Raw genomic sequence first — 24,663 nt, 5'->3', positions numbered from 1 at the left:
CCATTTTTAGAGTTATCAGTGATTCAGCAGGACCTGAATTTTTTTTTTTTTAAATCAGTGCTTTAATTGCTTTGTGACATCTCTAAGCCTGTACAATTTTTTTTTTTTTTTTTTTTAGGTCACGGACTAAAACAGGCCTCTCAAGGACAAGTTCGTGTCCCTTGCACTTCCTGAGTACTTCCACACTGCCTGGCGTTGCACCTGACAAAAGCCAGTGCTCAAACCGGGCATTTTTAGGGCACCAGTATTCCTCTGCAGGATACGATAATGACGGATGCAGGTCATGCATTTGTCAAACACACCATGTGTGACATCAAGAGCACCGTTGTAAAAACTCTGTAATGCAGGCTACAGACTCCGGATGATAATGCTGTGTCATGCAGGTTCATCACTGGCAAAACAGGCCATCCTGGTGCTGCATGGTGACCCTGGGGGATGCTGGGCATGTGTGAAGACAGGGCGCGCACGCAGGTGGAACGGCCTTTTTGCTCCATTTTGCTGTGATCCCAGAACTGCTTTGAAAGACAGAGTCTAGATATTTTTCTAAAAATAAGTGCTCCAGTGGGACACCGGGGTGGTTCAGCGGTTGAGCAACTGCCTTTCGCTCAGGGCGTGATCTTGGAGTTCCAGGATCGAGTCTCACATCAGGCTCCTTGCAGGGAGCCTGCTTCTCCCTCTGCCTGTGTCTCTGCCTCTCTCTCTTCTCTCTCTCTGAGTCTCTCATGAATAAATAAATAAAATCTTATATAAAAAAAAAAGTGCTGGAGGAATCCTTGTTAGGGGAGTGAAAAAAAATAGGTCGGCGCGATTTGCAAGAGGGTCTCTATTCACCGACCGCAGAGAAAGACTTAAAACGGTCATGTTTCAAATCAGTAACAAAGTCACCACCAGCTCCCCGTGCCCGCCCCTCCCCCACACCCACCCACGCACCCACTTGGGGCCTCGGTAACAGCTCAGGGTTGGGAACAGGATGTTTACTTCTTTGTCTATCTGTGTCCACTGGCAGCACTAGCATATGCTCAGTGTCTGCAGGCTTCTAGAACAATCAGCCTAGAGGGCACCAGGGACCCCCAGGAACAGCCCATCAAGAGGAATGGGCTGGACCTGTACCAGGACTCCTTTCCAGCCCTTGAAGCTCGCAGGGAGAGGCCTTTCAGCTGCAGATGGGGGGTGGGGGAAGGCACTGGGAGTGATCAGGGGGTGAAATACTGCTCTGGAATTCTTTTAGGGTATCTCTCCCCCTCCCCCACCCCGGGGGGAGTCTACTTTAATGAACCTAAGGCCCAAATCCTGCATTTCTTCATCTCTCCTGCAGCAAAGAGCACTGGCCTCTGTGAGCCTCCTGCTCTTTTTTTTCTTTTAAGATTTTATTCATTTATTCATGAGAGACACAGAGAGAGAGAGAGAGAGAGAGGCAGACACAGGCAGAAGGAGCAGCACGTTCCATGCAGGGAGCCCGATGCGGGACTCGATCCCAGGACTCCAGGATCACGCCCCGGGCCAAAGGTGGCCGCTAAACCGCTGAGCCACCCAGGGATCCCCTCTTCCTGCCCTTTTAATATAGGTCATCTCCAGCACCTCTGCAAAAAATCCAGCCCCCCAAAAAGGCGTGTTATCCCAACCCAACAACGGACACCCCGTGCACTGCTGCACCAGAGAAGGGTCAGCTGCTGAGTGCCCACCTGCAGGCTGGGGGAACAGGGCGGCGCTCCGGGTTCCCAGGCTGTGTGTGCGGGGGGGGGTAGCTGCTGGCCTGAGGGCGAGAGGTGGGGGGGTGCGGGAAGGAGGGTGCCCGGGGGCCTCCGGTCCTCCCCACCCCGGGTCTCTGCCACTTTGTCTTCATCCTGTCACTTCACGGGCCCCATTCGCGGAACTAAAGCTACTTCGGGGCGCCCCCCCCAATCTGCTGGCTCGCGCTCCAGACACCCGCCGGAGTGGGTGAAGCCAGGATTACAGGGGAACGCAAACACGTGCTGGGTGAAACGGACACCACTGAGGCGCCTCCGCGAGGCATCTCGCGCTCACCTCCCCTCTCCCCGCCAGGGCCCTCGCCCGACTCAGAACTCCTTCAGTCGTCCCGGCCCCGCGCGCCAGCACCCAGGGATTCAGGGAGGGCGAGGCCGGCTCTCTCCACCCCACCCCTCCTCCCCCAGCTCTACCCGACGCAGCAGACATTTCCAGGAGACACACCTCCCCTCGTCCAAAAAAAGAAACTGCGCAGGGGAAGGAAGGAAGGGTGCAAAACGCACCCGCCGGTGCGCTGCGCCCCGCTCCCCGGGAGGATGGCGCGGCCGCGGGGAGAGCCTGCCCCGCCCCTGGCTCCGCCCCCCGCCCCTCTGGGCGGGGCCGCGCGGAGGCTGGACGCCATTGGCCTCCTGGAAGCCGCCCGGGCCAATCAGCGCGGGGCCGGGACCCGCCGGCGCCGGCCCCCCTCCGCGAGCGCGGGCCGACCCAACAGGTGAGGCCGGAGCGCGGCGGCGGCGGCGGCGGCGGCGGCCGGGTCACGTGGCTGCAGCGGGCGGCCCGGGGGCGGAGGGGAGCCCCCGCCCGGCCGCCGGCCCCGCCCCCGCCCCGCCATCTGTCTCCGGGGCTCCGCGGTCCTGGCCCAGATGCCGGGATCCCACGCGACACAGGGACCAGCGCGCCGCCTGCTCCAGCCGCGGAGCCATTTTCTGTGCCGCTGGCTGCGCGCTCGGCCACCTCCCCGGGCGCCGGGTCGGGCGGGCGCTCCCGGGCTCCCCGAGACGGACGGACACGTGGCCGCGCGGGGGGCGGGGGGGGGCTGTGCGGGGCCCTGCGGGACGCCTGTCACCACACCCTTCCTCCGGGCCCTCGGCCATGCAGTCGGGACTGCGTGACAAGCCTGCTGCTGCTCACTTGCCTTCCCCACATTTTTTTTCCCAATCTCCCATTTGCTGCCCCAAACTTCACACGGGCCAGAACAATCTTTCAGCATTGTGTGGGCTCCTGAGCAAGTGTGACCACGTCCAGACGCGTGGGACAGAGACTGGGGGCGAGGGGGGCGCTGAGATTCTGAACCCCCCACCCCCACCCCCACCCCCACCCCAGTTGCTTGCTTGAACGCACATAGAATCATTCACACTCTAGTCAAAAGTGCTTTATTTTTTATTTATTTATTTATTTATTTTGTCAAAAGTGCTTTAAAAGTACTGATCCCCTTTAGCGAGAAATGGTCTAGCCTGGGCTGAAATAACCACCGACTTGATTTTGTTCAAAGCAGGCTCTTAATTTTAACACATCTGCTATATTTAGAAGCGAAGTGTTTTATCCCAAGAACTTCTGTTGCAGAACAAATGTATCAAGTCACAACATGTGTGTGTGTGTATATATATATATATATATATATATATACACACACACACACACACACAATTTTTTTTCATACATACTTCTTTTATAATGCAAATAGAAAACAAATTCCCCTCTGGTAGTCCCTCTAGCCAGGCAGGCCCACAACCAAGATTTTTAAAAGCAGCCCTCTTTGGGAGCCAAACCAACCCTGTGCAGTACACAGCTTTGCTCTTTACACGTTTTGCCCATGACGCAATGTAAATTTTTTTGAATGACCCAGTTAAACTGATGCTATTTTTAATAACTTTCAAGTCACAAAAATATGCATTTATAAAGAATTTAAGATACAGGTATAAAGGAATTCAGTAACTCTTATCTATGTGCAAAGAAAATTAATGAGAGAGGTATTACTAGCATTAGCAGTATTTTAACACAGCTTCCTGGCTGCAATGAATATTATTTTATTATCCTGTTACCAAGCTGGTGATGGCTCCTCACATGCTAAACTTTTCCCCAAGTCTAAATTCAGGAAAAAATAAAATAAAATCCACTAACATCAGTTTTATTTGGTGTTAAGTTTTACCTCGGGAGAGTCTGAGAGCACTAGAAGATTTCTAACAAGGTAATGTTTTAAATATTAGAAAAAGCTTCATGCTCTACTTCCAAGTAGCTTTCAAAGATACCAGTATCTCATTTCTTTTCGGTCATGGTAAATGTTTTCATTTGAGGTAGGCAGCATATTGTATTCATTACCCTTGAAAATATGCCACATACTTGGGGAATTCATTTTGCTGGGATTCCTGACTATCCCAACAGCCTAGAACTGAAATTTCCCTTACTGTCTGAAATCAGCCACTGTTAAATGAGAGAGGTAGCGCCCTATTTGGAAACTAACTCTATTCACAGCAAAAGAAATGCTCATTATGCTCTGCCTTTGGAGTAGACATTTTGTGTTTCTGTCCATCAACTTCATTTCCATGTTCATAGAGTGAGGACATAAAGTATTGGGAAACTATTGACACAGAAAGCAGTGGGCAAGCAATCTTAGTCACGTATTTCAGTCCTGAAGCTCGAAATAAATGCCACTTGCCTGATTCATAACACTGGCTGCCTGATGGGTTGTGTTTGTTGGCTTCTTTTTTTTTTTTTTAATTCCTGGTGCGCTCTTAATTCTAAATAATTTTAGTGATTCAAAGGGTCAACTTCTGTAATCGGAAAACCTTGCAATCTACATGTTTTAAACAAAAAGGTAAACCAGCATAGGTATTTGGAGTGAGGTACTGTGGCGTACTGATTTTTCTAAATCTCAAAAAGTTTTTCTTCGAACAAAACCAAAACACAAAACTAGAAAAACAGCTGCGACAGATCACTTAAAACAAATCTCAAATGGTACAGCTTTAGCAGGGAAAATACAGAAGTATTAGTCTGTATTACATTGCAAGTTTTTAATACTCAGGGCTCCGTTAAAAAGGTAAAATCTAGTTTAGTCATAAACATTTAATTCCTAATTATAATATATTATGTTACTGCATATTTTTAAGACCTAGGCTAATTTTTTAAAGACCGGTCCATTAATGCCATATCACTTTGGAAAGCAAAGTGTAATTTAATTCATACATTTAAGCATTTTATTTATCTAAAACAAATAGGTTGCTATTAGATATTGACTATTTTATTAACTCAAGAGCATCTGGGAAAACACTTATGATTAGGTTAATTTATGTTATATTTTCCCCTCAACTTGTAAAAGATTAATCAACCATTTTATGGTCTAATTTAGGTGCCTAATTAAAACCAGAGTTCAACACATGCTACACTGTCTTGCTAATAAATCTTGACAGCTTTGTAACATGATGGTTTGTATTTCAAATTGTTGCATATAAATGTAGATTTTTTGATCTTCACCCAGCAGCTTGAAGTGAGTTGCAGATTTGGTTTTAAACTCCAGGACTGAGAAAGTGCAAATTACTTCAAAAAGGATTATCTCCAATCAGATCAGATCTTAAATTTCCCTCAGTGAAGACAGAAGCAGTCCTTGCCACCAGGTTTTCAGAACTAATCGAAGAAAATAGGGGAAAAATTAGTTTTCTCGACATTTGTTAAATTGAAAATGCAGGAGAAGTTGCTACTTTCAGCTATTGGGTTTCAAGAGAGAGTTCTGAGGCTGCTGGGTTTTAGACTCAAATTCTAAAGAAATCTGCTCAAAAATTGGTAGTTGTAATTGTCTTCTGGTTAATGAGTACAAGTTTTCAATGTTGATTTGCGGCACTGTATTTTTTTTTTTTAAATGAATAAATCCATTCCAAGACGTTCTGGAACATCTTACTTAACCCTATCTCCTCCCATACCTCCCAGCCTTAAAAAAGGCCCATGGAAAAGACTAAATCTACTCTCAGTAGGGACACTCCCTATGTTTTCTCTGCCTTTATATTTTTGTAATTTTAATGACTCCTTTGACTCTGTCCCATGCAGCAGAGAAATGAAACTTGTATAGTGTATTATCCTTACTCTACTTATAAACCAGCTCTGGATGGAGTAGCTAGTCTATCCTGGAGCTGATACTCTTTTAAATTGATTGACAAAGTGAGCAATCTACCTTGAGGTCATGGCAGGGGTGTACAGGAGAAAATGCAAACTCTTTCAAAGCAAAGCTAGTTTGGAACTCATCATATATAGGACCAACAACATGCCTGGGTCACTTAAAGGAGGTAAGCACAGCACAGGGTGACCTCTGGGGCAGGACTGCCTGGGTTGGTGGATTGGCTTTGCCACTTTTCCAGCTGGGAGGCCTCAGGCCAGTTGCTTAACCTCTCTGGGCCTGTATTTCTTCGCCTGTAAAAGTACCTACTTCAGAGGATTGTAATGAGGATTAAATTTGCTAATCCTGTAAAACTTGAAACAGTGCCTGGCACATAGGGAAAACATTTAGTAAGTGTTAGCTATCAACATTATTAAACCACCCACACACTGTACTTTTGGGTTTTTTTTAAATGTGGCCACAGCATTGAGGTGTCAGCTTATTTTGTACAACCAAAAATGGAAAGAAGAGTCAAGGTGGGGAAGGATCCGACACCATCATGACTAAGGCATACTTCTCTATAAAAAACAAGAATCACGCAATAATTGGCTAACTTAATTCCCAAAACGGGGGCCATTAAAATTCATGAAAATCTACCAAACTTAAGTCAAAGCAAAAAGAGAAGACATGAAAGAAGGCACCTATTTCATTTTAAAGTCAAGGTTTCAGTCAACGTTCAGGCCTCTCTTGGCCTATGGGAGGGTCTCCTGAACCACTGCCCCATATTTCTCAAACACCTTCGCAACCTTGGAGCAGAAGGTAAGGGCCAGTTTCACCGAAAAGTCCTGATGAGCCACTCTGTGGGGTCCTTGCAACACCTGCTAAATTTGGGAGGCTTTATCAGAGGGAGAAAAAGAGCGAGCTGGATAATGAACTGGAAAAAAAAAGAAAAAGAAAAAGAAAAAAACCCAACCACCAACCTGGAGAGTCTTAATCCCAGACCAAGACAAACTCGGTCTGGGCAGGTGAACCACACCTACCAGCACTTTTGAATTTTGTAGCAGGCAAGGCAGCTAGCTGAAAAGCGCCTGGTTTCTGGCGGGTGGCAAGGTCAGCGCCCTGTGGCCACCCTGCTAGATGCCCCATCCCACCCCGACCCCTCCCGGCCGGCCCAGAGTGGCTCACGAAGCCCAGGGCAAAGAACCTGCACGATCCAATTCGAAGACTTCATGCAAAAGTGCCCAGGCCCTGGGTTTACTGGTTAGGCCACTAGCAGGACTGCCTATCGGCGGATTAAACCCATCAGCGACTTGCTCAGACACAGCCAAACCCTCGCTCTCCTGCAGACTGCCCGGCTGACTATCGGATTCAACCAACCGTACCCATAGTTGCTTAAATGCCTGCAAAACGTCTACCCCCCCCCGCTCCTCGTTTCGGCTTCCGAGGACCTGTTTTAAAACCACGTCTCTGAACTGCAATGCAACTCTTTCGGGTTAATGATTATCTAGGCGCTACCGCAGTCTGCGGCCTGACCGTGCGGGCGGCGGGGAGCTGCAATGGAGGAGCACACACCTCGGGGGCGAGCAGCGAGGCTTGGCTGAGCCCCGGGAAACTCCGGCCGGGCCCCGGCTTTTTAAAGAAAACTGTTCTGGGACAGGCGTTTCCTCTCGGGTGCGGTCTGTTTAAAGTTAAAACGGCTGCCTTCAAAAAATAACCGAGTGCACACATTGGCCCAGGCATCCAGAATAGTCCAAATCAATTAAAAAATTAAGCAAGCAGATGGTATGTAAGAAGACTTATGGTGGTGGCGTTTTATAGATTTATTTTTTAAATTTTTTTTCCTGGAAAACAGGCATTAAGCCTGCGGTCCCGCCGGGCGCTGCTGGAGCAGCCCGGGATCGCGGCGCGCGGGGCGAGCTGCGCGGTCTGCAGTTTGCGCCTCCTGCCAGCGGGGTCCGCCGGGGGTGATCGGCGCGGGCCCGGGGCACCCCCCGCCCCCGGTGCGGCAGCTCTGGCTCAGGGGAAGACGGCGAACCCGCCGCCGCCCCGCAGCGCAGCCCGCTCCCGCCCGGGGCTCCCCGGCTGCGCTCCCGGCGGCAGGCGCGCGGCGAGGCTTTCCGGGGCGGCCCCGGGCTTTATTCGGCACTTTGGAATCCATCAAAAGGAACGTGGCAGGTGGAGCGCGGCCGCCTCGGAGCCTGCGTGCATCTTCCTGTGGGGATTTCCACTGCCCGCCCCGGGTGCTTCTAGAAGCGCCTGACTGGACGGGTTCGGCTCCTTTCCTGCCAGGTCCTCCCAACCCAGCCCCTAGTTTTCTGATCTAAGAAAATCCCGGGCTGCCTCCGGCCGCGAGGTGGATGCCTCCCCACCCCCCCACCCCGGAAGGGAGCGCTCGTCAACAGCCTGCCATCCCGGCCCCCAGGACCCTCATCCCGGGAGGAGGAGAGGCGCAGTGGGAGCCGCAGGAACAACAATGCGCTCAGTGGCACCGCCTAACAGCCCGAGAGGCCCCCGCGTGCCAGCCGGGCACCCGAGCGCACCGGCGCGCCCCGCCCCGCCCGGTGGTAACCACGGGATCCCCCCACTGCACCGATGGGAGCACCGAGGCGCGGCGCCAGCGGCGAGCGAGCCGCCCGAGCCAGGACGCGCGTCCGGGCCGGGGACTGCAGAGCGCGCGGTCTCACGAGCGGCGTCCACCGCCCGGGAGCGGCGGGCAGCGTGACTGTCACGGCTGGCTACACCTCGGGACCTGGGCAACTCCTGACAATAATAAAAACATTAAGGACAAAAGAGAGGGGGAGGGCGAGGCTGGGAAGAGAGCGATTTTAATCCGCTGGGTCAGCCCCCTTTTTCGCTCTCCCGAGGCCGAGACGGGGGGGATGGGAGCAGGGAACGGGGTTCGGCTCGACTCTCCCCTTTTGTTTTCCGAAGTCTGGACACCTCGGGGGCGCGGAGGGCGTCTGCCGGGGACTCGATGGGAGTCACACTTCGGAGGGGTGGGGGTTGATGACCAGAGGGAACGGGTGGGGGCAGTCGGCCCGGCCCCTGGTTGGCGACCCAAGTTCCCGAAGGCCAGAGTGTGGACCCCCTGCCCACCCGCGCCTCCCGGGAAGCTCGAGCAACCCAGAAGCTCCCTCCAAAGACCGGTAGCTTTGGAGAGCGTTGCGCAGAGGTCGCGATGATGACCCTGAGGGCCGCGGCCCCTTTGGAGACCCGACCCACACCCCGACCCGAAAACCGCGCTTCCGGAAGCCCTGATCTCCGGGCAACGCGCATCTCTCCATCAATGAAACCCCCTACGCGCGCGGCGCCCCGACGTGTACCGGGCCCGCGGAGACGCGCGTCTGTGCCCGCGCTCTCCCGGCACCCGGGCGCCGGAGGCGGAGGGCAGCGAGCGGAGCCCGAGGCGCCCCGGAGCCTTCCAAGCTGGGCGCCGCTCCCCGCCGGCTGCAGTGCGCGCCTTTGCCCGACAGGGACCAGCACCGCTCCACGCTCCGCGCGGCCCGCGGGTCTCCCCGTCTGCCAGGCGGAGGCGCCGGGCCACCCGCCCAGCTCACCCTCCCGAGCCCAAGCAGCCCGCCAGCCAGGCGGCTCCGACCCTCCGCGGATTCCACCAAGGAGCACGATCGTAACAAAAAAAAGTTTGCAGACACCGTCCCCCCCCCGCCCCCATCCCCATCTGGGGAGCAGAAGTCGCTCTAGGGTGGAGGCCGCGTCGGGCTGGGCGCACCACGTCCCGGGCTCCGAGAGGAAAAAAAAAATTAAAACACAAGCAACACTGGATCGCTTGGTTTGCGCAACGGCCACGACTAGAGGGCTGCGCGCTCCCCTGGGCGCCATCCCAGTCGCGGGGCCCCCTTCTTTGACCAATTCGAGGAGCACCGTGGGCCACGGAGCCGCCCGAGCTCCTCGAGAAGTTTCTCTGCGCCGTGGAGAGCGCGGAGCCCCGCGCACCAGCCCCGCGCACCAGCCCCGCGCACCAGCCTGGGGCGGGTTCTGGGCGCCGCGGGTTCTCCCTCCGTCGGTCCCTCCCCGCCCCACCGGCGGTCGCGGGCTGTGCCCCTGTCACCTCCCCAGCACACTCCACCTCTCCCTCCCTCCCTCTTCTGCCGGTCCCGATCGCGGCCGCCGCCCCGGCCCCCGGCCCCCCGGCCCCCGGCCCCGGGCGCAGGCTCACCGGTACCAGGCGAGGCCCTTGTCGTAGCTGCGGTCGAAGAAGTGGGGCTCGGCGCCCACGGCGCGCACGTCGGGGTGCACGCGCAGGAACTCGAGCAGCGCCCGCGTGCCGCCCTTCTTCACGCCGATGATAATGGCCTGCGGCAGCTGCTTGCTCCCGGACCCACTGAAGAAGCTGGAGATGGAGCTGGGGGAGTCCGGCGACTCGGGACTCGGCTCCTCCTGGCTCGCGGCGCCCTCGGCCGGCTCCTGGCCCGCGGCCGGCGGGGTGGCCGGCGCCGCGGGGAACGGCAGCCTGGGGGCAGTCCCGTCGGGCCCCGCAGCCAGGGCCGGCGGGGCGTGGGCGGCGCGGGACCCCGAGCCCAGCAGCAGCAGCCCCGGCGCCGCGGCGCACGAGCCGGCGCACGAGTACAGGAACATGTAGAGCCAGACGCAGAGCATGGCGAAGAGCAGCGCGAGCTTCCTCCTCACCGGCGGCGGGGACGGCGGCGGCTGCGGCAGGAGCCGGCCGGGGACATCGAGGCAGGATCGGCCGCCGCTCAGGCGCTGCCCCATGCGCAGCCCGGGGGCGCGGCGAGGGACATGGCTCAGCACATGGCGCGGGCCCGCCGGGGCTGTGAGCGCGCAGAGGGTTCCCTGGCCCGCAGGACGCCGGGGCGGCTCGGCTTATTGCCCCCGCGCGCCCGCCGCCGCCGCCGCCGCCGCCGCCGCCGCCGCTGCTCTTCCCCAGGTGGCGGCGGCAGCTGTAGCGGTGGCGGCTTTTGACATGTTGCCCGGGAGGAGCCTCAACTGGAAGGAAAGTCGGGGTGGCGGCAACTGCTGCTGGCCAGGGGCTGCTCCGGCCCGGGCGGGACAACGCCGCTCCCCCGCTCCCTGCTCACCGCAGACGGGGCGCACGGCCGCTCGCCTCCTCGCGGTGCTGCCGGCCGAGCCCGGGGAGCGGCCCCGGCACTTCCCCGCGGAGGCTGCGAAGAACTGCGCAGGAAGAGAGCGAGAGACCGAGGTGGGGGGGCGGGCCCAGCCTTCCGGAGTGACGGGCCGCTCCGCCTACCAGGAGCCCCGAGCGCCCCGCGACGACGGGCGCTCCGCGGAGCGCGCGGCAGCCAACCGGCTCCCGGAACGTGGGGGTGTGGAAAGGGCTCGGGGCGGTGGGGAGAGGTCGGGGGCGCCTATTGGCTGCGGGGCGCGGGGCGGAGCCGGGGGGCGGAGCCAGGGGCTGGTGACAGGAGCGGAGGGTCGGAAGGATGCCCGAGTGACAGGGCGTGGGGAGAGGTCCGGCCCCGCGCAGCCGGGATGCGGTGCGCCCCCGCTCCCGCGCACCTTTACGCGCTCGCTCCCCGCGAGCCCGCCCTGGCGCGTCGCTGCGCTCGTGTCGGGACTCGAGTCCAGATCCAGGTGTCTGGCTGGCGGGCTCGTGACGTGTGTGTGTGTGTGTGTGTGTGTGTGTGATGTGCAGTAGGAAGGGGGTGGGAGGAGCGAGAGTCAGGCCACGGCTGCTTGCGGCCCCCAGGCCCCGCCGCCCCACGCCGCGGGGACTCGGATAGGGCACCGGTTCAGGCAGTTTAAGTGGCAAGTTTGTAAATGGCTGTCAAACTTTATATAAAAAAACAGTTTAAAAAGTTTTTCCTTCTTATTCTTTGCCAGGACTTGATCTCTTTGGGGCTGCGGGTGGCAGCCGAGAGATTGGTGTCAACTGTCCTCAAGAAAAATCTTCCCTACGTTCCCAAACCGCGGGGAAAGGCCGGGCGGGGTCGGGCAGCGAGGGAAGAGGTTTAACCGTGAGATAGAGGCCGGTGGAGAGTTTTCGTGGTCGGAGAGGGGGTGTGGAAGTCACGTGCAGGAAGTTTCTGTCCCCGTACGAGGTTTTTTTTGGGGGGGGGGGCGCGTCATGGTTTACGACGCTGTTTTCCCCCGAATCACCATGAAAGGCAACATTCCATTCTCCTTCATTCGGGGGACAGTGCGGTTTGCTGAGCTGTCACCCCGATTATGAGGTGGTGTTCTTTTCCCACCGATTTTTTTTTCTTTCTTTTTAAGGCAAAGTCAATTTGGAGCTCATCGATCGCTGAGCTGCACGCATTTAAGCCACCAATGCAGCAGGGGTGAGCTGCTCTCCCCGGTTCTCTGCAGAGGGGACCCCCGGGGACCCAAGCTTCCGCGGAGCTGCAAACCCTCACTCTGCGGCATCCTGGCCCCGGGAGTGTGGTTCAGAAAGTTGTCAGCGCCGGCCACCCCCGCTCCGGCGCGGCCAGCGGGCCTCCAGCGCCCGGCCCCGCGCCTTTCCGGGACAGGATGCTCCTTCCGATTCCGACCCCGGCGCGGTCCCCAGGGGGCTGAGGGCCCCCTCCCCGGGGTGACTCACCGGCAGCAGCCGCCCACGCTGCTGCAGATCCCGGTGGGCGCAGGCGTGCGCGGCGGCCGCGCCCTGAACCCTGGTCCCTCTGCCCGCTGTCCCCCGGTGTCCCCGCGGCCCCACAACCCTTCCTCTGGGGCGACTTCCCCTCTGGCCCCAGCCCTTAGCACACACCTCCGGTTGGGAAATGGGCCAGAGAGGGGCGACGAGGACCCGACAGGGTTCAGAGGACCCGGAGGCCACGGTGGGACCCACGCGCCCCGGGCTGTCCCCTGCGCCACCTCTTTGCAACCTAGACATTTTCCTACAAAACTGCTGAAGGGGAAATAATTTAGGTAGAGGATTCTCCAGCCCCTTTTATATTCGCCTGGGGGGGGGGGGGTAGGAGGAAGGTGCGGAGGAGATGCCTTTCTACCTTTTCTTTTACCTTTGTCGCTGGGATGTTGTTTGTTCTTCAGAAATGACTTACTCGGCCTAAGTTTTAAATTCCGTTAGTTAATTATTAATTTATTTAAACTTCGAAGACCCCCTCCCCCCAGAGTGCGTTTCTGAGTCTTAGCCCAACCCTTTATTTTGCAAATGGAAGAAGGGAAGTGTGTCTCCAAAGGGTGTGTCTCGTAATAAATTCATATTATTGGGGGGGAAGGGCTGTGAGCTTGACTTTTGAGAGATTTGGGGGAGAGGGTAGTAGTGTTTTGTGATGTGTGTGTTCGGGCGAATTGTGGGTACCGCTGTGGCAAACATCAGGCCTGGTTGGGTGTGAATCTTCTAGTTTTATGTATGTGTGTTTCTAAGGATTTTGAGACTCCCAATAAAAATGATCTCTGTCCCGAGGGCTAGAGAAGCCCTGGGTGTAAAAGAAAAGAAGTAGAGGGTTACAAATGCAAGCCGCCGGATCTATTTAGGGCTCTTTTTCCCTGGGGGGGGGGGGGGGTGAAGGGAGGGAGGGAGTGGGCATCGGAAATTGCCCGGAGTGTTCCGCAGAGCTGAGCCCCGCAGAGCCGCGCACCCCAGAGCCGAGCAAGCGGCCGCCCGCGTCCACCCGCGCGCATTCAGTCCGCACCGGAACAATGGAGAGTTCTGGACGCCCCCACCCCCGCCCCCGCCCGGGTCGGCGGGTCATCTGCGGCCAGAGCAGCCGTCGGGACCGGCTGCGAGGCGGCTGTGGAGCAGAGTCAGGGCTGGGCCCTTCCGTCCACTTGGCTGGTCGGTCCCCTGGGCTCAGAAGGCGCCCGACGCCCCGACACCTGGCTGCGGCTACCTGCGGGCCCGGCTGTCTCTCCCGTGCTCCCATTCTGCAGGTGCCAAACCCGAGTCTCACCCCTGCTCAGAGAGCGGCTGGCGAAGCTGTCCGTGAACCCAGTTTGAGCTCCGGGCCTTACACCTGGCCCAGCAGGGCCGGGCCCCCGCACCCCACCCACCCCCGCCGCGCCCCAGCCCGGCAGGCCAGCGGCAAAGCCACGCCACCCGAAACTGGAGAGAGAGTTACCCCTTGGTAAAAATTATCTTTTAATGTTAAACGTTTGCATTTGGAAAACCTGGAAAGGAGCGAGTTCCCTTGGAGCGCCCCTGTAAAGCGTGTTTTACTTTGGCGGGTTTGGGATTACTAATGGGGTGCTCACCTGGGGCCTCTGAAGGTTCTAGCCCGGCCGCAAAGGGACAGGGCCGCCTGGGGCGGGGGGGGGAGAGGGGGCAGCCCGTGTTGTCTGTCCCCGGGTCCTGCTTCCAACGACCCGCCCAGTGACCCCTCCGGGTCACTCCCTGGCCCTAAAATTCCCCATCTGTAAAAGAGGGGACTGGAGCCAACAGATCGCCGCGGGGCTTCCCGCTTCTGGCCTCGGGGAGGGAGGCGCCCGCAGCGGCTCGGGACCCACGGCCTCCCAGGTCGGTGCCCCACCGCCGCGCCCTGCGGGGCCGTCCCGGGAACCCGGACCCTCCTCCCCTCCCAGGGGCCCCCGTCCCACCCCCGCACCGCAGCCAGGCGGCCTCCCGGGGCTTCGCAGCTGCAAGCTGGCCGCTCCTCCTCCGCCTCCTCCCCGGGGTGCGGCGGGGGGTGCGCGGTCCGGTCGCGGCCGCGCCTCCAATGCCCGCCCGCCAGGGGGCGCTCTGACAGCCGCCCGGGGGCGGGAGGCGGGACCGCCGGCTGCCGCCGCCCGCGGGTCCCCTCCCCCGCCCTGGGGAAGCCGCTTTCCCCTCCGCGGGAGCTGCCGCGGCGCCTCCTGGCCCCCCGAGTCCCCGGTGTCGCCCACCGCCCCGTCACCTCCCATCCCCTCCGGGGCGGAGGGTGCGCGGGGCCCCGCGTGCGGGGGGCGGGGGGCGGGGGGCGGGGGCCGGGCACCTGCTCAGCCCCGCGGCTGCCGCGGGCCAGGCGGGGGCGGGCTTCGAATTCCCGGTCAGAGTGGCCGCGCGCGTCACCGGAGCCAGGAGCGCTTCCCCGTGCGCCCGGGGGGGGGGGGGGGGCTGCCTCGGGGGGGCGTGGATCAGCGGCGGGTCAGCGCAGGGGAGCGCAGGGGTGCGGGAAGAGCCCCCTGCGAACCCGGGAGGCGGCGGTTGCGCAGACCCTCCAGCTGCAAGTTGGATGCCCAGACTGGTTCGCTGGCTGTGTCGCCAGGAGTCCAGGTGTCCGCTGGTCGCACGACACCCCGCGCTGAGCCTGGAGGTTTAGAGGCCGGGCCTCTGAAGGCCGGCTGCCTCCCTCCGGACGTCCCGGGCAGCCCCTCCACACAGCCCTGCTGTCACCGGGTCCGGCGCTGTGCCCCTCGCCTCCCCAGGCCGGGCCCTTCCTCCGTGCCCTGGCCCGCTGCTGTCCTGTGCGTTCTCTCCTCCTCCAGCACCTTCGCGTGTAGTCCTTCTATTATACTCCCCTTAAATTATCCAGTCGGAGCGCGTCCTGTCTTTCCTCCAGGCCCCTGAATGCCAGACAGCAGGGCCACACTGGTTCCCGACCGGTCCCTGGCTGTGTGACTTTGCACAAGTGACACAACCCTTCTGAGCCCCAGCTCCATGTCACTGTCCCCTCCTGCAGGCGCCTTCGGCCCCTCTTCCTCCCCTGGGCTCTCCCGGCGCCGGAAATCCCCCCAGGCCAATCCTGTCCTCAGCCTTTCTGGCCTGAGCCGCTGAGTTGGGGGTGGGGGTGGGGGGCGGCCACAGGGGTCACTGCACCTGCCTGAGATTCCCTCTCCACACTTACTGGGGTGGCACCAAAGGCGTCTGCAACTCTCCCGCGTCTCCAGGAGGCCCGCTTCGCCAAGAGACAGCACGTCTCTGAGAACAGAGATGCAAACAGGGGAGTGTCTACACCTTCTCCCCACTAGCCGTCCACACCGACCGTCACCCACCTCACCCCCAGCACAGAGGGAGTCATCAGCCTCTACCGTGGTGGAGGCTGCGGGCTCGCAGGCCGGGTGGGCGGAGGCCGCGCTGCCCCAGCTGCCGCTGTGCCGTGGGCCCCCCAGGGCTGGGGGCTGCGCGAGACGCCGCCCACTCAGGGCGCCTCTTCCCCGGGCGAGCCCAACACATGCACAGCTGCCCCTTTCTCACGTGGTATTTCTTCCTTACGACGCCAGTTTCTTCTCCTTCTCCTCCTCCTCCTCCTTCTGCTTCTGCTTTTTCTTCTTTTTTTTTTTTTTTTTTTTTTGCTTTTTCTTCTTTTTCTGCTGCTTCTGCTTCTTCCTCTTCCTCTTCTCCTCCTACCCCTCCTTCCTCCTCCTCCTTCTTTTTGTTCTTCTGCTTTTTCTTCTCCTCTTCCTCCTCTTTATCTTTCTTTCTCCTCCTCCTCCTCCTCCTCTTCTTCTTCTTTTTCTCCTCCTCCTTCTTCTGCTTCTTTTTCTTCTTTTTATGCTTTTTCTTCTGCTGCTGCTTTTTTCCCTCCTCCTCCTCTTCCTTCTTTTTCTCCTTCTCTTCCTCCTCCTTCTCTTCTTCTTCTTCGTCTTCTTCTTCTTCTTCTTCTTCTCCTTCTTCTTCTTCTTCTCCCTCTCCTCCTTCTCCTTCTCCTTCTTCTTCAAATAATGGAAACATTTACACAAACACTGAAAAAATCAAATGTGTAAGGAAGGCAGAGTCAGGTATGACTCCCTGAGCCCAAACCCCAAGCCAGCTCTCCGGAGGCAACCATCCTTGCTAAATATTTAATGCAAATGCAAGTATATGTTTCCCTGCTTTTTTTCTTTTTTGTCTAATGAGGACAATCAACAGTAACGTTCTGCCAAAATATGGGGGATCAACCAATATCAGTGTGTGTGTGTGTGGTTTTTTAAATGCTAACTCTAGATAACTTAAATTTAAAATTAAGGAATTATTGGGGCACCTGGGTGGTTGAGTGTCTGCCTTTGGCTCAGGGCGTGAACCCGGAGTTCTGGGATCGAGTCCTGCACGGGGTTCCCCACAGGGAGCCTGCTTCTCCCTCTGCCTGTGTCTGCCTCTTTCTGTGTGTCTCATGAATGAATAAATAAAATCTAAAAAAAAAATTGTAGCTAGGGAAGGACGAGTGTACAGGATGTTTATGAGGCAGTGCCGTTGGGACCAACACCTAGAATGGGGTGAAGGGGCAGGCTTGGGCAGAAGGAGGTCCAGCTGTGATGTAGGTGCAGTGTCCTTTGCTGACCCTACAGGAAGCTCTGGAGCTCGGATTGCCCTCCACATATGTCTGGAGTTGGCTTCGATGACCAGGCTTCTACCGCTTCAGAAGGAAAGCTGGCTTATTTGAAACATCAAACCTATTCTTTGACCTTGTTGGTTTTTCAGAAGCATTGTATACATAATTTTTTTCATTGTAATTTTTTGAGAGTTTAGGAATTATTATTCTTACTCCTCACTTTTATTTAATTAATAGGCTTTAGAGCAGTTTTGGGTTGATGGAAAAATTGAGTGTAAAGTATAGAGCTCCCATTCACCTCAGCACACTCCCACTCACACTTTGCCCTGATATTAAAATCTTGTGTTAGTTTGGTACATTGGTTGCCTCTGATGAGCCAATATTGACACATTATTATTATGTAAAGCCCACAGTTTAATTGGGGTATAGCATGCTTTGTGTTACACATTCAATGAGTTTTTGACAAATGTGGTGGCAACATGTACCCACCATTATGGTGCCATGCAGACGATTTCATTGCCTGAAACACATCCATCTACTTGTCCCTCCCTTCTCTCATGCCCCTGGTAACCTCTGGTCTTGTTGTCTCCACAGTTTCAGTGTTTTCCTGAATATCCTATAGTTGGAATCACACAGCATTGCTGTTTTAGATTGGATTCTCTCACTTAGCAATATGCATGTAGGACTTCTCCATGTCTTTTTTTTTTTTAAGATTTTATTTATTTATTCATGAGACATAGGGAGAAAGAGGCAGAGACATAGGCAGAGGGAGAAACAGGCTCCCTGTGGGGAAGCCTGATGTGGGACTCGATCCCAGATACTGGGATCACACCCTGAGCCAAAGGCAGACTCAACCGCTGAGCCACCCAGGCGTCCCCAAAATATTTTTTTAAAAGATTTTTAAAATTCATTTATTCATGAGAGACACAGAGAGAGAGAGAGAGAGAGAGGCAGAGACACAGGCAGAAGGAGAAGCAGGCTCCATGCACGGAGCCCGATGTGGGACTCGATCCTGGCTGGGTCTTCAGGATCAGGCCCTGGGCCAAAGGCGGCCCTGGGTGGAAGGCAGCGCCAAACTGCTGAGCCACCCGGGCTGTCCCCCAAAATATTTTTTTAATTAGGAAATCTCTCAAACCTCTCTTTGAAAAGCAAAGAGAACCGTACCATAAACATCTATAACTCCACTATCCAGATGTTTTAGCATAATTTATCTTTTTAATACAATATTACAAAGACAGTTGAGCTTACTCCTTTTTATTTTAATTCGTGACACAGGCTTAGTTTTATATTGTATTTTATTTTATTTTTTTAAAGATTTTTTATTTATTTATTAGAGATACAGAGAGAGAGAGAGAGAATGAGAGAGAAACAGGCTGCATGCTGGGAGCCAGATGTGGGACTCGATCTCGGGTCTCCAGGATCACACCCTGGGCTGAAGACGGTGCTAAACCACTAAGCCACCGGGGCTGCCCTGTATTGTATTTTAGATGTTATTTTCCATCTTTTATCTTTGCTTCTTTTTCCCTCACTTCTGATCTTCTCTTAGATTGTGTTTTCTACATTTTTTCCCCTTAGTCTCTTATTGATTTGTAAACTATAGATTGAATATATATATATAAAACCATCCCTTTGGTGGTTGTGGTAGATCGTTACACTCATGGTCTGCAGTGTCACATGCTGGCCACCTGGTTTCTTTCATAACCTCTCATTGTTGCGCAGCCAACCTCTAGAACTCTTTTTGTCTCGCAAAATAGAAACTCTCTGCTTATTGGACAATAATCCTTAATTTTTCCTCCCCAGCCACCGGCAACTGTCATTCTACTTTCTGTCCCTATAGATTCATGGTATGTATCTTTTTGTGTCTGATTTCTTTCATTCAGCATTATGTCCTCAAGGTTCATCCATACTATAGCATACGTCTGGATTTCCTTCTTTTCTATGGTGAATAATATTCTGTTGCACATGCCACATTCTGTTTATCCATTCATGAGTTGCTTCTGCCTTTGGCTATGATGACCTAGTGCTGTTATGAGTGAGGGTATAGAAATATCTCTTTGAAAACTTCCTGTCAATTCTTTTGGAGATATAGCCAGAAATGGGACTGTTAGATCATATGGAAATTCTGTTTAATTGAGGAGCTGTTTCCCATAGCAGTTTGATGTGCACAAGGATTCCACTTTCTCTACATCACTGTAAACTGTTTTTTTTTTTTTTGGCAGTGGCCGTCCTAATGGATGTGAGCTGGTATCTCCATGTATTTGTTTTTTTTTTTTTTTAAGATTTTTAAAAAATGTTTTTATCCATGAGAGACACAGAGAGAGAGGCAGAAAAAGGCAGAGAGAGAAGCAGGCTCCCTGTGGGGAGCCCCTTGTGGGACTTGATCCCAGGACCCTGGGATCACTCCCTGAGCCAAAGGCAGATGCTCAACCACTGAGTCACCCAGGTGCCCCACAATGTGTTTCTTTTTATTTGCTTTTCACTAATAATCAGTATGCCTTAGCACATTCTTACTTACACTTGGGCCCAGTTTATATATAGGACAACAGATTCCTGTACAGGAACATAGACAAGGAACTATCAGTCACCTCAACATTTACTTACTTTTTTTAAGACTTATTTCTTTATTTTAGAGAGAAAGAGAGCACAGGTGGGGGGGCAAAAGAAGAAAGAGAGAGAAAAAACAAAAAAAAATTTTTTTAAACTTTTTAATTTAAAAAAAGGGGGGGGGATCCCTGGGTGGCGCAGTGGTTTGGTGCCTGCCTTTGGCCCAGGACGTGATCCTGGAGACCCAGGATCGAATCCCATGTCAGGCTCCTGGTGCATGGAGCCTGCTTCTCCCTCTGCCTGTGTCTCTGCCTCTCTCTCTCTCTCTCTCTGTGACTATCATAAATAAATAAAAAAGACTTAAAAAAAATACTCACCTTTAATAAATAAATAAATAAATAAATAAATAAATAATAAAAAAAAGAAGAAGAAGAAGAAGAAGGAGAGAGAATCCCACGCAGACTCCACAGAGTTCGGAGCCTGATGTGAGCTTCAATCCCATGACACCGCCGAGGTCCAACCTGAGCTGAAATCAGTAGTTGGATGCTCAACCAACTGTGCCATCCAAGCATCCACCTCAACATTTAAGTTAAAGAATTGAACAAAAATCTAGATGTCCCATGAATGCCCTGAAGATCCTCATCTATCTGTATCAAGTAGGACCTTTCTCTGTCTCCACCATCATAGCCATAATGGGAGACAAATACCTCCGAGGACAGGTCCATACCGAAAATCCGCCATCAGATGTTTCCTTCACACACAGAGAGAGCATGGCTAGCAATGTGGGAACTACACCCAGAAGTGCCAGTGACCTATAGTAAATTGCTCAGGGAATTGAAAGAGCTTTTGAAGTAGCAGGTGGCAGTTTGAGAGCCTTTGAACCAGACTTTACTTACTTATTGGCTAAAAAAGGAATCTTGTTGTTTTAATCAAAGAGAAAATCTGCAGAAGTATCTGGGGGCATCGGGGATTCTCATAACCCATATCCCGAAGGTCTGCATACACTTATTAGCTATTTCCAAGTGATTCCTCTTAAAGTGGCAGGAAGTAATTGGCTGTAGTATTTGGTTGACTTTCTGGAGTCCTATGGACATTTCTCTCAACCCAAACCCATTGAAGTATGACTAGTGATCTCTGGAATCTTGAAATATGTTCACTTGGAATGTTTCTGCAGTCAGGTGTTTGGTACCTTGTTTTTGTGAATCATCACCAGCTTTAAAAAAAAATGCAAATGCACACTCTCCCTTGCTCCATTTCTCATCCAAAAGGCTGCTGATTCCAGAGATTTCCATACCATGCCTCCCTGCCCCCGGCTTCTCCCCAGTAATGTCACACCACATTCACTTCGCTATTGATGTGTCCCCCTCTTCCATTTCTGACTGTTCTATTCCTTCTTCCGTTCTTTCTCCCTCTGGAAATCACCTTTGTAACCTATTCTTCATTTCCAATTCCCGGCAGTCACCAAACAGGCTGAAGTAATAGACCAGAGAGTTTCCTGTCGTCATACGTGCTACAGCCGGCTCCCTTGCTTTGCTGAGTGCATTAGAGAAAAATCAGCCATACAAGGAATGGCCTTTTTCCTTTAGATTTACATTAGCACTTTATGAATTTCTTAACTTTGAGCTTTTGGGAAACGCGCCCGAAAGCAGGACGCCTGGCGCTTTTTGTGAAGCCTGTGAGTGCAAAGGAGTGATGCTGACTCTATAAGCCATCCCTGAAAATTAGTCATGGCTCTGAATGGTGGGCTTTGTCTCCAGAGTGTTCCGCCCACCTTTTAAACTTCCACAGGCCATAGGCTTTCGACCCCATTTCCATCTGCTGGGCACAAATGCACAAATGTGATTCTACCAAAAAAGGAGGTTGGTTTCTAAGACCCAGAGCTGCCTCTCACTTGGTTTGTTCAAGAATTTGTCTGGAGGAGGTTAACAGTGTGTTAAAAGCAACACACTGTACTGGAGTAAAAATGTTGTGCTGGGGATTGCTTTTCTAGCCATTACCCTCAAGTCAGCTAACATTCAGCCCCCAGGCTCTGCTCTGCCTGGCCTGTTGCCTCCCTACTCAGACTCTGGATTTTAGTTGTGCACACCTGTAGCTGTTAGCCTTGATTTCATCTGTAGTAAAAGCATCTGGCCCAGTCAACCTATCAACCCAGGACTCAGAGAAATTAATTAATCTCTCTATGTCTCAGTTTCCATCTGTAAAATGGGACTGGTAACGCCAGAGGGCTTAGGGCAGTGCCAGACCTATGGCAGCATTCAATGGATGCTAGCTCTCTGGCCATTATGTAAATGATCTCTGGACACTCTTCCCCGCATGATGTCTGGCAATCATCAGGTAAGGAAGTGGGAAGAGAATTTTGAGAATCTCTAGGATTGAAAACACTCTCAGGCATTCCACTCTACCTCACTAGGAAGCTCCCTCATGTCCCTCCCTGACATACCTCCATCAAAATCACTTGCCTGTACCATAAATGTGAATCCCTGTTGCAGATCCCTGCTCCGAAACTCAGTCAACAGTGAGACCAACAGGACAGATAAGAAACCACTGAAAGATCCACGGTAAATGGGAAAGTCAGCTCCTACCACCTCTGGGCTAGCATGTTCTGATGCCATCAGATCTTCCAATTTCTCCAGCAAAGCTGGAAAATTGGATTTTTATGTGAAATTGCTTGCATAAATGTGATGTGATTTTATCTTTTTTTTTTTTTTTAAGATTTTGTCAGAAAGAGAGAGAGCACAAGCAGGGGGAGCAGCAGGCAGAGGGAGAAGCAGGCTCCCCACCCAGCAAGGAGTCCGATGCAGGACTCGATCTCAGGCCCCTGGTATCATGACCTGAGCCAAAGGCAGATACTTCACCGACTGAGCCACAGAGGGGCCCCTGAATGGGATGTGATTTTTAAATGTTCCACTATTGAAACAATTTGAAAAGAGCCTCGGGGGCCATTAATAGTTGAGCCCCAAACAAGTGTATTAGGCATCTGTAACTCCAGCTTCCAACCTGTGGCCTCTACAAACTCCTGTTCCTTCCAGATAGGTCCTGAAGACAAAGACAAAACAGCAATTTTGGAGTTGAAAGGACTTCTGTGTGCAGTGAGTCAAAGCACACCCTTTTATGGAAGAGATTGCTGCTTTGCAACGATGTGAACTGACTTGCCCAAGGTCATCTAGAGTTCAACAGAGAAGCCAAACAGACCATTACCCACACTCTGTACCGCCGCACAGAGCCTCCAGATTTAGGTCTGCCTGTTACAGGGGGTGGAGGGGTACAGAGAACCAGAGAACTCTCCTGGGCTGTTTGTTTTCTTTCATTTGTACATATCCTAGTGGACCACCCAGGGACCATCTCCTCCACCTCTTTGTAAATCTTCCCTAACCCTGACCCCAGTGCCTGCCGAGATGTTAGACCCAGAGTAAAGTGACCAACAAATTGTTGTTGCTCAAAGTAATTGAAGTAATTAAGCATGGTGGGGTTATTGCATTAAACTAGCAGCTTGCTTAATAGGCATGGATAATGTCAGTTTGTGGTCTGCTTTAGGTCCCCTGGATTCTAAAGTAGATGAGTTTCTGGATCTTTCACTAGCTCAACACCTTCATTCATTCATTCATCTGCACCACCCCTTGGGCTAAGATGCTGCATTTGCAACAGAAACACAGTCCATGCATTCATGTAGCTCACAGTCTATAGAAGAATCTTGATGACATTAAGTCTATATACTATAAAGTATATATTCATCGTAAAAGAGAAAAAAACATACTAAGGGGCACCTGGGTAGCTCAGTTGGTTAGGTACCTACTGCCTTCAGCTCAGGTCATGATCACATGGTCCTGGGACCGAGCCCCACATCTGCTTCTCCCTCTACCTCTGCCCTTTCCCTGGCACTCTCTCTCTCTCAGATGAATAAATAAAACCCAAAGAAAGAAAAAAGATAATAATTTTAAACGTGAATACAAAAAGTGAATTCAAATGGAAACTGAGGCAGCTGTGCACAAGGACTTTCTCTGCCTCTCCCCCAGCCTTCCGATCCCTTTCTGCTGGCTCAGACACAAGTAGTTATTTCCTAAAGCAATTGAGGAAGCCCAAATAATAGGAGTTTAGGTCCAGAAGAGGCCTTGAATATCTCTCTGGTCCATCCAAGAAGGATTTACTGACTTTTTAAAACAGCATTTTATGACCTTCCATCTGCCTTTGGCTTTAATGATTCCACAGTATAAACACGGATACTGAGTAATGATTCAAACACTTAGATGTCATTGCATAATTCTAGAGAACGTTTGTCTTAGTGAATCCAAACTCAGGGGGTCTGATCTGGACACCTTGCAGAGCCCAGCTAGCCCATCTAGCATTCAGCAGTTTTTTTGCTGGTTCCTCTCATCCACTTGGCCTTTAAATGATGGGTTTGAGAGTTTGGGGTCCTCACCATTCTTTTCTCTACATGGTCTCCCTAAGTGACCTCATCAAAACCCATGGATTGGAACATCACCTATGTTTTGGTAACTTCCAAATTTATATCTGTTGGTCAGTCTTCTTTTTTTTTTTTTTTTAAGTTTTACTTTAATTTCAGTATAGTTAACATACGATGTTATATTCAGGGGTACAATATAGTGATTCAACACTTCCATATATTACTCAGTGCTCAAGATAGGTACTCTTGATCTCCATTACCTATTCCATCTGTACCCCCCACCCATCTCCCCTCTGGTGACCATCAGTATGTTCTCCATAGTTAAGAATCTGTTTGTGTCTTTTTCTCCCCCTTGCTCACTGTTTCATTTCTTCGATTCCACACTTGAGTGAAATCATATGGTATTTGTCTTTCTCTGAATGGCTTATTTCATTTAGTGTTATACTCTCTAGATCCATCCATGTTGTTGCAAATGGCAAGATTTTGCTCTTTTATGGCAAGATGTGTGTATATATATATATATATGTATATATATATATATACATATATACATCTTTACCCATTCATCTATCAGTGGACACTTGGCTGTTGTAAATAATGCGGCAATAAACATAGGGGTGCATGTATCCCTTCAATTTAAGGTTTTCATATTCTTTGAGTACATACCCAGTAGGGTAGTTCTATTTTTAATTTCTTGAGGCTCCTCCAAACTATTTCCCACAGTGGCTGCACCAGTTTGCATTCCCAACAACAGTGCACGAGGG

General features: G+C 53.0%; 1 protein-coding gene across 1 annotated transcript in view; it reads right to left on the bottom strand.

The window, feature by feature from the left end:
• Nucleotides 1–10,847, bottom strand: part of HS3ST3B1 (heparan sulfate-glucosamine 3-sulfotransferase 3B1) — a 42,906-nt gene extending 32,059 nt beyond the window's left edge. Inside the window, exon 1 of the mRNA XM_026005530.2 lies at nucleotides 10,008–10,847. Coding sequence (XP_025861315.2) covers nucleotides 10,008–10,561 — 554 coding nt within the window. The 5' untranslated portion in view covers nucleotides 10,562–10,847. The remainder of the gene's footprint in view (nucleotides 1–10,007) is intronic.
• Between the last annotated feature and the right edge of the window lie 13,816 nt (nucleotides 10,848–24,663).

This window comes from Vulpes vulpes, chromosome 12 (genome assembly GCF_048418805.1).
Source record: "Vulpes vulpes isolate BD-2025 chromosome 12, VulVul3, whole genome shotgun sequence".
Lineage (NCBI taxonomy): Eukaryota > Metazoa > Chordata > Mammalia > Carnivora > Canidae > Vulpes > Vulpes vulpes.
The sequence above is the reverse complement of the archived record's forward strand: the minus strand, read 5'-3'. Positions and strand labels throughout refer to the sequence as shown.